The following is a 13,120-nucleotide window of genomic DNA, read 5'->3' as shown; positions in this document are numbered from 1 at the left end:
TGTACGGGGCTTTAGGCACAAATGACTCTAAAATATTTAGCACAATGCAGGAGCTTACCTAATAATGTAGAAGGTAAAGTCAAACATTGTTTTTTTTTCTTCTCCCCACTCTTTATCTCGGAGCACCATGTGAATGTATATCCTTCTCTATCACCCTCCATGATTTTCAGGTGACCTAGAGCGAGTGATGGGCTTTGCCGCTGTAGATCTCTCTCCACTGCTGTCTGGGTTCCAGTCTGTGTGTGGCTGGTATAATATTGGAGACTTCACCGGGCAGTGCCAGGGGCAGATAAAAGTGTCCATCACACCTTTAGAGAACATCGCCCATCTGAGAGAGGAGAGACGGACGAGGAGCTGCACCGCAAATGCACAGTCTCAGGTGGGAACTGCATCCATATTTGTCTCCACCTATGTAAAAATGACTGAAATCGCACCAAACGATAAGCGGAAAGTGTTATGTTGTTTTCTAATCTGTGTTAAAAAAAAGGGAAACTAAATGCACAAAATACTGACCTCCCCCTTCCAGTGATGTGGTGGTTACATCCCTTGACAGACAAAGCCCTCTTCTTTCCGGGTGACTGGTTTTCAGCCTCTTAATTGGTCGGTGGAGCATGATGTCATCCAGTGCTTAGGCACGGGAGTCATTCATTCCAGCACAGCCTGAGTGTGCTTTCAATAGAAGACTGTGAGCAGGCAGGCAAGCGTTTGTGGTTGCGGGAGAGACATAGCCAGGGGCGGACTGACAACTCATGGGGCCCCCAAGCAATAGGAGATTATGGGGCCCCCAGGCAATCAGAGATTATGGGGCCACACAGTATACACAAAGCACACACACACACAGTATACAATCACACAGTATACACAGACATGTTTCTATTGGCTGAAAAGGTACTGGAGAGGTGGAGCAGCTATAATCTCTGGATTTTTAGATCAAAAGGATGTCGGTAAGGGACATTTCAGAGACAGATGTTAAAAAAAAACACAAATTTTTACATACTGTCCTTGGTTTTACTGAGGCTGGCAACCCTGATGGGGACCCCCAGTGGCATGGGGCCCTCGGGCAGTGCCCAAGTGGCCCAATGGTCAGTCCGCTTCTGGACATAACATGTCTTTTCTGCAATAAAGAGCTGCCTTCTAGCAGTTTTCCTTAATTTAGGTTCATTTTTTCGCTTTAAAGGCAATCCTAAAATGCATTTAGGTCAATTTTATTTCAATTGTTTGATATTTACACCCTGAGATTTTGTACCTGTGTTATGTCATTGAAGGCTGACAAGATATCAGTCCTCTTACTGCTTCAGTTTTATGTGTCATTTTAAAGATTAGGTCCACCAATAAAAAAAATAGTAAATGCTTTTACTTTTCAGGGAGACAAAGTGTCCTTGAAAAGTAAAAGCATTTACTCTTCTCTTCTCTTCTCTTTTATACTCAGTTGTGACATGACACTACTTGTATATCAAGACATCGCTTGTATATCGAGTCAAAATGTATTTAAAAATTTTGCTTGTCTTGCAAAGCGCTCTCAATCCAAGTTACTTTCAGCCAAGGTTTTACTGTAATGACGTTTTATGTGTCTTTAGGAGGCCATTCTGGAAAATGTAATTCAATGGCCCAACTATTTTTAAGACTATTTATAAATTGATGAACTGCACTCATCCCAACCCCCCACCTTTTTAGGCACAATTAAAGCAACAGCCAGTTTTAGCGATCGTTCCATGTAATGTTACACTAATGCGGCCTCTATCACAGCAGGTTCTTAGAATTATTCTTCACTCTCTTCTCCAGGTGACGGCGCACTCATCTTTCCTGTATCAGCCGAACCCCATATTTACCTTCCCCCTCCACCAAACAGAAAAGACGGACGGCCTCAACAACCCTGCAGAACGGTAAGAAGCATATTATGATATGTTGTATGCAGATGAACCAGGTTTTCGGTACAGCGCTGTGTCTCTGCCACATTCTTTCTCTGTCCCTCATGGAACTGACCGACGGCCATTTTAGGTGTGGGGGAGAAGGCAGCATGTCGTTCTGGGCTTCAAGCGGCCATTTTCCCAGTGCTCTCCTATTCAGGACACTGGCAGACATTTTTTAGACGCCTGAGCACATTTCAGTGTTCTCCAGCAGCAGCTGCATGTGCATCTCGGTTTCCTGTCTGTTTACTGGATAATGGGCGGCCATTTTATTGAAGCCCGAGCGACAACTGTACTGATTAAACAAACCTTGTGCAATTTGGTATCATACAAGAAACACTTTTTGTGCTTGTCCCATCGGATAATATCGGATGCACTGTCTTAATTGGCTCACCAAAGCTGTGTATGAACGATCAGATTATTGTACGATCGCTTAAAAAGCTGTATTTTTTGTACTATTTTCTGATTGTGTGTATGGGCCATTAGCCCCCTGGGCCTAACGTATAACTTGTTGACCGGTCATAAAGTCTCATAAGGTCCAAATAATAAGTAAATGTCCCAAAGGAATCCACTGGTGTAGTAGTTGGAAGTGCCCCACATGGTCCCAGAAGAGTGTGATCTAGTGTAGTGGTCATCAACCTTGTCCTCAGGGCCACTAACAGGCCAGGTTTGCAAGATAACTGAAATATATCACAGGTGATATCATTTGCTGCTCAGTGATTGCAGTATTCTAGTCTGCATCTCCCCAAGGTAATACATAAACCCTGGCCTGTTAGTGGGCTCTGAGGACAAGGTTGATGACCACTGATCTAGAGGGGGACTCTGCACCTACTAAAAGCCGAATATCTGTTGGTTTTTCCACATTTTTGTTATGTTACAACCTCATTGCATAATGCATAATTTTCTTCAAAATGCTACAAACAATACTCCATAATGACAACATGAAAGAAGTTTGAAATCTTTGCAAATTTATCAAAAAAGAAAAAAAAATCCCATGTACATAAGGCTGCTTTCACACTAAGGCATTGGGGGCGTTGGGGGTAAAGCGCCGCTTTACCGTAGTTTTAGCAGCGCTATTCGGCCACTAGCGGGGTCCTTTTAACCCCCGCTAGCAGCTAAAAAAGGGTTAAAATAGCCCGGGAAGTGCCGCCGCAGCGCTTTGGCGGTGCTGCCCATTGATGTCAATGGGCAGGGGCACTTTAGAAGCAGTGTGTACACCGCTCCTACAGTCCTGCAAAGATGCTGCTTGCAGGACTTTTTTATTTTTATTTTTTTATTTTTTTTTAACCGTCCTGCAAGTGCACCGATCCAGTGTAAAAGCCCTCAGCATAGTTGCAAATGTTTGTCACATGATATTTGGGCAACTGTTTATGAAATACATATTTTCAGGAAGAAATATAATAAAATTGACTTGTGTAAATCGATGCCAAACATGCCATGTCTTTAAATTTTCCTCCACTTAGACCAATATGTATTCTTCTACATATTTTTGGTAAAAAAAAAAAAAAAAAAAATCGCAATAAGCGTATATTGATTTGTTTGCACAAAAGTTATCACGTCTACAAAATAGGGGATAGATTTATAGCCTTTTTATTATTTTTTTACTACTAATGGTGGCGATCTGCGTTTTTTTATTTTTTTTATTTTTATTTTTTTACGGGACTACAACATTATGGCAAACACATCAGACACTTTTAGGGCTGCAACTAACGCTTATTTTCATAATTGATTAGTTGGCCGATTTATTGTTTTGATTAATTGGTTAATAACCTTAAAAAAAATTGTGATGTATAATTTAGTTAATATGTAAATCTTAAAAAAAAAAGGCAATTTATTCTTAAATATCTTTATGCAGTGGTAAATATAAATAACCAACTATATGATTGGGTCAGCAAAATCTCTAATCCGATCTGAGAATAACAGACTGAAGAGATATACTGTATGTACTATCAGAGGAGATCTATACTGTATATACTATTAGAGGAGAGATATACTGTATTTACTATTAGAAGAGATATACTATAAGAGGAGAGATATACTGTATTTACTATTAGAGGTGATATACTGTATATACTATTAGAGGAGAGAGATACTGTATTTACTATTAGGAGCGATATACTGTATATACTATTAGAGGAGCTATATACTGTATATACTATTAGAGGAGAGATGTACTGTATATACTATTAGGAGAGATATGCTGTATATACTATTAGAAGAGATATACTGTATAAACTTAGAGGAGATATATACTATTAAAGGAGATATATACTGTATACACTATTAGCGGTTGAATCTGGTAAATATAATCAGACTCGGAGATCAATTTTTATTTAAAAGAAAAAAAGACTGTTTTGTATATTTTCAAAAAGAACTGTAATATATTATATGCTGGCCATATAAAAACAATGTCTTCCTTCAAAAAAAAATGAATTGTAAGAACGTTTGTTCGATTTTGTAATCGTTAGTGGGGTCAAATCGACGTTCGGTTTCAACCACAGTGACGGCAAAATTTAGCAATAGAAAACTTCTTGGTCAAAGGTATTCTCAGACAGTGTGTACATTTACTGAATGAAAGAACGTTGTTTGAAATGTTCACTTGTTTTTAACATTCTGTTTTAAAATGAATGTCATTTCTGAACGAAAACCACACAAAGATTTTTCGTCTCAATATTCTGGTCTGAAAATTGATCTTTGTGACCAGCATAAGGCTCGGTACTCACCTCTGCAGTTTGCTTTTTATCTATTTTTGCTGTGCGTTTTGATTTTTTTGCGCACGTTATTTTGCTGCGATTTGCATTTCTTTTTAGTTTGTTGTTCAGCAGATAAAAAAATAAAAATAAAAACGCATTACATGCTTTTCTGCAGCTTCTCCATTGTAGTCTATTGAACCAAAAAAGCACCGTTTTGTGTTGCAAAAAGTCCCTGACGCTTTCCAAATAGATGTGAACGTTAAATGAATTGCAGTGCGGTTTCTGAAAAAAAGCACCAGAAAACACATAGATGTGATGCAGGTCTAAGACGTTTAGTAACATAATGGGGTTTAAAAAAAAAAAAATAGCCATTTATAGTACAAAAACAGCAAATAATCGCTACTGTAAGGGGTTCATTTAATATTAAAGTAATATTTACAGTAGTGATTATTTGCACTTTTTGTACTCTAAAGGGCTAATTTTAGTTTTTTAGTTTTTTTGGTTCTTTTTTAAGCCCATTATGTTACAGGCTGATTAATCGATTTATGAAAATAGTAATTGATTTCATAATCGATTAGTTGTTTCGGCCCTAGACATTTTTGACACATTCTTTGGAACCACTGACACTTATACAGCGATCAGTTCAATAAAAATGCACTGATTGTGTAAATGTCACTGGCAGGGAAAAGGTTTACACTAGGGGGCGATCAAGGGGTTAACTGTGTTCCCTGACTGTGTGTTTCTAATTGTGGGAGGGGGGGACTGTCCAGGTCTAGGAGGAGAGAGAGAGATCGGTGTTCCTACTTAGTAGGAACACACAATCTGTCTCCTCTCCCCTGAAAGTACATCCCAGTTCTCGCTCTCACGAGCGATCACAGGAGCCCTGCGGTCATTGCGCTCGCCGGGCACTCGCATCGGGTCGGGCGCTCATGCCTCCGGTGCCCAATAGGCAAAGCAATGTAAGGTAACGTGGTTTTCGCCCAGCCATGCCATTCTGCCGCAGTAAAATTGCGGCGGCTAGTCGGCAAGCGGTTAATAAACCCCCATGTGATAGCTTTGAGCAGGTGACAGGTACTCTTTATGGAGACGTTAGGGGTCTAATAGACCCCAGTGTCTCCCCTGAGCTTCAAAGCATCTAACCAAGCACAGATCCCTCAGTTAGATGTGTCCCCTGGTTGTATTCACTAGTGAGTCCCAGTTTACACTAGTGAGACGCAGGAAACCCTGTGATTCAGTGCCGGTTCCCACATCGCACCTGAATTGCACACTAGTTCACGCTGACATCTGCGAACCGCAGGGGGGTGTCAGTGTAAAGTTAATGACACCCCCAGAGCGGTACGTAGATCGCCGGCGAACTGTCAAATGGCACAGGAATCGGATTGGATCACGTGGGTGTGAACGCCCATGTGATCGGATTCCAGTGCAGACTAAAAAAAAGGGTCCTGCGCCATTTTGTCGCAAATGAGATGCGATTGCACACAATTAACATTTCTAGATGTGTGTTTTTTTTTTTTTTATAATTTAGTAAATTGAGTTTTTGAGTTCAGATCCACTTTTAAAGGAAACGCCGGACGTTGCTGACCACTTTGTAACAATACTAGTGTCCGTCTGTCTCTGGCTTCAATATTTCCTAAACTGCTGATCTACAGTGAGTGCAAATAAAAAAATTTTGCAGTAAAGTCAGATCATGTCCTGATCTGTATACTTGTTTATCGTTGGAGCCTCAGAAACTGAACAAGTGACAGTACAGGGCTTCCTTTTAACTTCTGCTTTGCAGATATATACAATATTTTGTATTTTTGGTTTAGGAGGGAAGACCCATTCCCAGCAGTTGGTAATACAGAACATACGGAGACCATAAGACGTTTCCAGGAATCCTTACAGCAGGCAGAACAGTACACCCGCAGTGCAGAGCGCCTGGATTTCCTTTCACAGTCCTCCCGATCATCTCTGCTGTCCGCACTCAGGTAAGTGAATGAGCCCTTGGGGGTTCTTTCATACAGGCGTTAAAAATAGGCGGTTGGGTTGCATTTTTACCTCTTTCTGACCACCTTATCATTGTCACTCAAAATTAATAAAATAGGGAAAGGATGTAAGTGTACACACTGCAGCCTTAGTGCTGCCCCACAATGTGGCGAGGCAAAAATACCCCATGCAGAGTGCAGCAGGTACTTTTATGCTATGCAAACCCCCTCCAGTCACTTGTATTGAAATGCACCACAAGCGTGCTGTAAATGCACTGTAAGCATGCTTATGGTGTAGTTGCAAAATATCAGAAGTGATCATTTCCCATTTGAGCCTTGTAAAATATTAACCACTTAAGGACCGAGCCTCTTCTTCTTCCCTTTTTATTTTTTTTATTTTTTTTTAGATGTGGTGTTTACAAGATAAACATTTTTATTTGCTAGAAAATTACTTGGAACCCCCAAACATTATACTTTTTTTTTTTTTTTTTTTTTTCCTAACACCCTAGAGGATAAAATAGCGGTCGTGGCAATACTTTCTGTCACACCGTATTTGTACAGCGGTCTTACAAGCGCGCTTTTTTTTGGGGGGGAAAAAATACACTTTTTTAAATTAAATAACACAACAGTAACGTTCGCCCAGTTTTTTTAATATTGTGAAAGATAATGTTACGCCGAGTAAATTGATACCCAACATGTCACGCTTCAAGATTGCGCCCGCTCATGGAATGGCGACAAACTTTTGCCTTTACAAACCTCCATAGGCAACGTTTAAAAAAATTCTACAGGTTGCATGTTTTGAGTTACAGAGGGGGTCTAGAATTATTGCTCTTGCTCTACCGATCGTGGCGATACCTCACATGTGTGGTTTGAATACCGTTTTCATATGCGAGTGCTACTCATGTATGCTTTCGCTTCTCGGCGGGACAGGACGCTTTTAAAAATGTTTTTTTCTTTTTCTTATTTATTTTACCTTTTCTTTTTACCCTGTTCTATTAAATAATAAAAAAAAAATTGTCACTTTTATTCCTATTACAAGGAATGTAAACATCCCTTGTAATAGAAAATAAAGTATGACAGGACCTCTTAAATATGAGATCTGGGGACAAAAAAAACCTCATCACATATTTACACTAAAATGCAATAAAAAAAAAAAAAAAAAAAAAAACTATATTGTAATTTAAAAAAAAAATTGCCCTTTAAGAGCTATGGACGGAAGTGACGTTTTGCAATGGTATGGAGATGGGTGGGAGCCATCTTCCCCTCCCTTGTCTCCATGCCACTGACTTGAGAGGATCACTGCCGACCGCTCCGGTAAGCGGCGGAGGGCACCGGCTGCCGATAAAAAAAAAAAGATCTTTTGGGGCGAAACCGCCGCAGAGACCACTATTATCGGAAACCGGACCGCTGGCCGAAAGAGGATACCAGGGTTATGGTAGCTAGCTGCTGCCATGACGATATTCCTCTTCAAAGTTAGGACGTATATTGGCGTGCGGCGGTCCGGAAGGGGTTAAACAATATTTGTTTATCCCAGAGTTGAGCTTTAATGCTGTGTGTGGCCATACTGCATGAAAACGTCTTACAATGAAAGCAAGAGAAATGTTGTGACGTCTGTCATCATGTCCTGTACTCCATCGTAGTCTCTTCCTCACTAGTATCTACTTTATTGACTTTCATTCATTTTTTTTACACACACACAAGGTATATATTTTATATATATATATATATATATATATATATATATATATATATATATATATATATATATATATATATATATATATATATATATAATATACATTTTTTTTTTTTTTTTATATAAGGAAAAACCTCAATGAGCTAGATGATATCCAGAAATATTTTAACCAGAAGCTGTATAGAAGCCTCTCGAGCACAGCGCCACCTGGAGGAGCCACAGAACATAGCGCAGAAAGGAAGCCTCCCATTGCCACCATCTCAGAGGAGGACACAGATGCTCAGTTATTGCTGAAGAAATCCAGTCTGTTGGTTTCACAAGTCAGCAACCTCATCACTGGTGAGAAACAAAGTTCAACTAATTCTAATAATTAAAAAAAAAAAAAAAAAAAAACTCCAGACAAACCGCTTAAAGTGATACTAAACACACAATGATGGCACTGTGTTTATTTTACTTACAATCAATAGTACCTGTTTTCATAATCAATATACAGCTGTCATGTGACCTAGCTCTTTTCCAGCCCATCTGCAGGAAAAATCAGAAAAGCGCCGACAGATTACATACAATGAGAATCTCCTATGATAGACAGAACAGTGGTCCAATGATGGCCCAGGAGACGGGACTTCCTATTACAGAGGCCGCTGAGTAAACAGGAGATTCTCACTGTATGTAATCTGACGGCACTCGTCCCTCCCCCCTCCCTGTCCACTCTGAGTCAGCTAAAATTGAAGTATTGGCGTATAACACGCACACGTTATTTGAACCCGAATTTTCAGGGTGAAAAAGTGAGTGTTATACGCCAATAAATACAGTATATAATGTTTGATTTTTTTTTTTTTTACATGTAGATGAGGAGTCCCACAGTTGGATAGACATTTGAAATACAAATAAAGGAGCTTTCAAACATTTTGCAGAGTTCTGCACTGATTTTTAAAGTGGTTGTAAACCCTTACAAACTACTTTCACCTACAGGTAAGCCTAGATTAAGGCTTACCTGTAGGTCCAAGAAATATCTCCTAAACCTATATGGTTTAGGAGATATTTACCTGAAGACATCCACCGCTGTCTACGGCGCATGCGCCGTAGACAGCGGCGCGCTGGGTAAGCCGCAGATCGCGGCGAGTGTCGGCTTCCGTGCGCATGCGCGGGAGTGACATCATCGCTGCTCCGGAGAATCACAGCGCCGGAGCAGCGAGACCCACCAAGAAGATGGACGCTCTGAACTACAGGGGACAGCGGTGACTTCGCTGGCTCCTGTGTCAGGTAAGTCACACATAATGGACTACTATGCGATGCATAGTAGTCCATTATGCTTTACCTTTGCAGGGAATCAAAGAGGAAGTAAAACCCATTAGGGTTTACTTCCTCTTTAAAGTGAACTTCTGCTTTTGGCCATGCTTCCCCCACCACTCTGTTCAGCCAGAAAGAGCAGGAAAAAAAATGACTCTTGTGACTCGCTTCCCTTCCTCCTATGTGACAATGTTCGTTTTTGGCGATTTGGCTTCTCAGACATGCATTTACAGGGTCCCTGAATGGGTAAAGTGTTTCTTTATGCCACCAAGGTTCCATGTGTTCCAATGAACTTGAAGAGAAAAGGATTTATTGATGAATAAAAATTATAATCTCTTTATGCAGGTAGCGTACTTATGATGTTCTTGATATTTCTTCTCTCTTAGGTCTCCAGGAAAAGGCTATCCTTAGAGAAGTTGCTCCCAGCACACTAGATGGTGGCAGAAGTCATCAGCCTCCAAGTGTTGCCAGGTCAGAGGTCATTGACATACGTCCGCCGGAGGAGAATGTGTGGCCGGTCATTGACAAGGAATTATCAGACAATGAGGATGAAACTCACCGCGTGGATGCACAGCCATTCTCTGAAGCTGGATTTCCCACACGTAAGAACAACATGGAAGACTTGTTAAGCTACACCGAGAGACGGGGCAGCTTTGTTGTGGATTATGAGGAGGAAGAACCAGAAGATGACATTCAGCAGGACAGTGACGAGGAGTACGAGGAAAATGTCATTGAGCCAAGGACTCTGAATGAAATCACCACTTTGACAGACCGAACAAGCCCATGGTCAAGTATGGTGTCGGAATCAGGACATGATCTGCAGACAGAGCAGGTGGCTATGGAAGATGTTCCAAGCAATAGAAATCACCTTGACAAGCTCGGTGTGATCTCTTCACTTCCCCAGGATGACCAGGACAGTAAGCCAAATACCGCCAGATCATGCAACTCTCACATCTCAGGCGAATACCCTGAAATGACTGAAGGCAATGGTGCAGTCACACAAAACCCAGAGGCGTTTGGAGAGTCGGAAAGCAACAGTTCACTGGGTCAGGATTCAGCAGATCTCTCGGACAGTGAAGAGGAGGACAGACTGAGGGGTGAGGAACTGACTTCTGGAGTAACACAACTGCCCGCTGAGATGTCGTTAAGTGGCAGTGAACCTGATGAGTCTCAGGACCTTGCTGTGGAAGGAGAAGATACTGACAGAGGTGTGAGAGATGACTACAGATCCGGTTATCAGTTGTCCTCTTCACATTCTGAGTCTTCTCAGAGGGAAACCAGTTCTTCAGTGCAGAGCATGGAGGAGCTTCCGGACATGGCAGAAACCAGCGACATCCAACACTTTAATCTACTGTATCCTTACTGCTGCTGACATACTATAGGGGACCATGGGGCTCAGGGTCATTACACATTCTGTTTTTAGACAAGGTCAACACTTCATTGAAAACCTATGCAGAGCTTCTCATAGAACAAGGTCCTCATGTTATTTGATAAATATCAGAACATATGCCTCGGGCAGCTTCTACAACTGATCAAAATGATACGTAATTAAAGGTGGCCCGGCTCATTGTTTAACCTCTTCTATTTAATATCTTGTTTTCGCTGATGGAATGTACAGAGCAGAGGGCATGCCTACAGGGGTCTCAGTTGCAACCTGGCCCCATGCTGCAAGGGGCCCGTTTGCCCCCCCCCTGTACACCTGGATAGGAGGAGCAACAGGGGTCGCCTGCATGTATGGAAACCAATCTCTCCATTTTTCTCCTGCAGCAGCTGAATGCCTGTGGGAGGGAGAGAATGAGAAGCTGGCATACAGTGGTTGCAGAAGGAAAATGGAGAGATTGGTTCATATATATATATATATATATATATATATATATATATATATATATATAGAGATATATATAGAGATATATATATATATATAGATATATATATATATATATAGATATATATATATATATAGATATATATAGAGATATATATATATATATATTATATATTATGCAGCCAGCCCCTGCCGCTCCTCCTAGCTAGGTTCTCTCTGCTGCTCCCCGTGTGCTCTCCGGCCCCTCTTTGCTTTTTTTTTTCTGGCTTTCTCCTGCCCCCCCCCCCTCATCCCCCACAGCTTTGCTGGGTTCCCCCCTCCCCTCCCCCACCGGCTGCTGCAGGGGGATCTGTCAAGATGGAGAGTAGGGAAGGGGCCAGTAAACGTTTCATTTACTGACCCCTTCCTTTTCTGAATGGAGAGTCCCTGATCTGTACCGATCACGGGCTCTGTCTATTGATAACTGAAACAACGGAAACCGTTTTCTATGCTTCAGTTTATGAATGAATGGGAAGTTCTGTACAGATCTATTCCTGTCCATTCATTCTGTGCTGTTGAGGCTGCAGAGATGGAGATTAAAGGCTGTGTCCTCAATATTCTTGCTCTGTCTCAAATGTGTAACATCAAAGGTCTGTTTAGACCACTGATATTCCAACAAAACCCCCAATGAGGCTCCTGAAGAAATTTTGTAAAAAATAATAAAATTGTAAAAAAATAAACTGCCACCAGTGGCAGAGCTACCAGGGTCACAAAGGTTGCACTTACGAGCGGGCCCTGGTGTTCCGCCACCGGCTCGGAGGGAAGGGCCCCGGCTGGGTGTCGGGGGGAGCCCTTTATGGTTTCTTGCACCAGGGTCCTGAAGGTTCTAGTTATGCCTCTGGTACAGAATACACCAAGGGAAATCAGAAGTGCTTTCGCTCCTTATTATCAAACTTGTACTGGTTTCCTTAACAATTTCCTGTCCAGATCTGATCCCATTCAGCTCCCAAATTTCTTTCTACCTCCTCGGCATTTAGAAGCATCTATGCGGTTACTGAGCCAGTCTGCTCTCCCATCATCCTCTGCTCAGCAGGTATGTCACAATCATCTAACAACTGCTTGAGAGGAACTAAAAGTCCAAGAAGGTTGCTGCCACTACGTGTGGAAATGTATGACTTGTTGCATACAGCAGAGTAGTAATCAATGAATATCTATTACATCTAAATGAGCAATTCTGATACACCCCTCTGTCTTGTCACGTTCCCGACGCACACAAATGTTAACGCAGGCTAAATGTCTCGGTTACATTGGTGGTCAGTGTAAATCTTCTCATTCCATTGGTGGTTACTGTCATTGCTTCTATTACATTAGTGGTCAGTGTAAATCCCCTTTACATTGGTGGTCATTGTAAAGCTTCTCATTACATTGGGGCTTGGGGTACAATCCTTTTATTCACACTAGTGGCCAGTGTGAAGGTCCCCCTTACATTAGTGGTCACAGTAAATCCCTCTTTACATTGATGGTTACTGTGAATGCTTCTATTACGTTAGTGGCCAGTGTAAACCCCTATTACATTGGTGGCCAGCGTTGAAACTCCTCTTTATATTGGTAGTCCCCTCACCACCCCAGTCAATGATGTGCAGGCAGGTGGAGAGCGTAATTGCATGGGGGGGGCAAGAAAATATTGATTGCCCAGGGTCCAATCCATATTAAAGACGGCCCTGCATATCATAAATCATACCCGCACATTGTCATATGACATCCGC

General features: G+C 41.5%; 1 protein-coding gene across 2 annotated transcripts in view; it reads left to right on the top strand.

Annotated features, from left to right (window-relative positions):
- C2CD3 (C2 domain containing 3 centriole elongation regulator) overlaps positions 1-13,120 on the top strand; it is a 227,225-nt gene that overhangs the window by 185,574 nt on the left and 28,531 nt on the right. For both annotated transcript variants that reach the window (XM_077451274.1, XM_077451275.1), the window contains 6 exons: positions 171-379; positions 1,783-1,883; positions 6,409-6,567; positions 8,388-8,599; positions 9,937-10,903; positions 12,342-12,447. In XM_077451274.1, the coding sequence (XP_077307400.1) occupies positions 171-379; positions 1,783-1,883; positions 6,409-6,567; positions 8,388-8,599; positions 9,937-10,903; positions 12,342-12,447 (1,754 nt within the window). The remainder of the gene's footprint in view (positions 1-170; positions 380-1,782; positions 1,884-6,408; positions 6,568-8,387; positions 8,600-9,936; positions 10,904-12,341; positions 12,448-13,120) is intronic.

The sequence above is a fragment of the Lithobates pipiens genome, unplaced genomic scaffold, assembly GCF_037356315.1.
Source record: "Lithobates pipiens isolate NorthernLeopardFrog02 unplaced genomic scaffold, aLitPip1_a1.2 Scaffold_23, whole genome shotgun sequence".
NCBI classification, from domain to species: Eukaryota; Metazoa; Chordata; class Amphibia; order Anura; family Ranidae; genus Lithobates; species Lithobates pipiens.
This window is presented reverse-complemented; position numbering and strand designations above follow the sequence as displayed.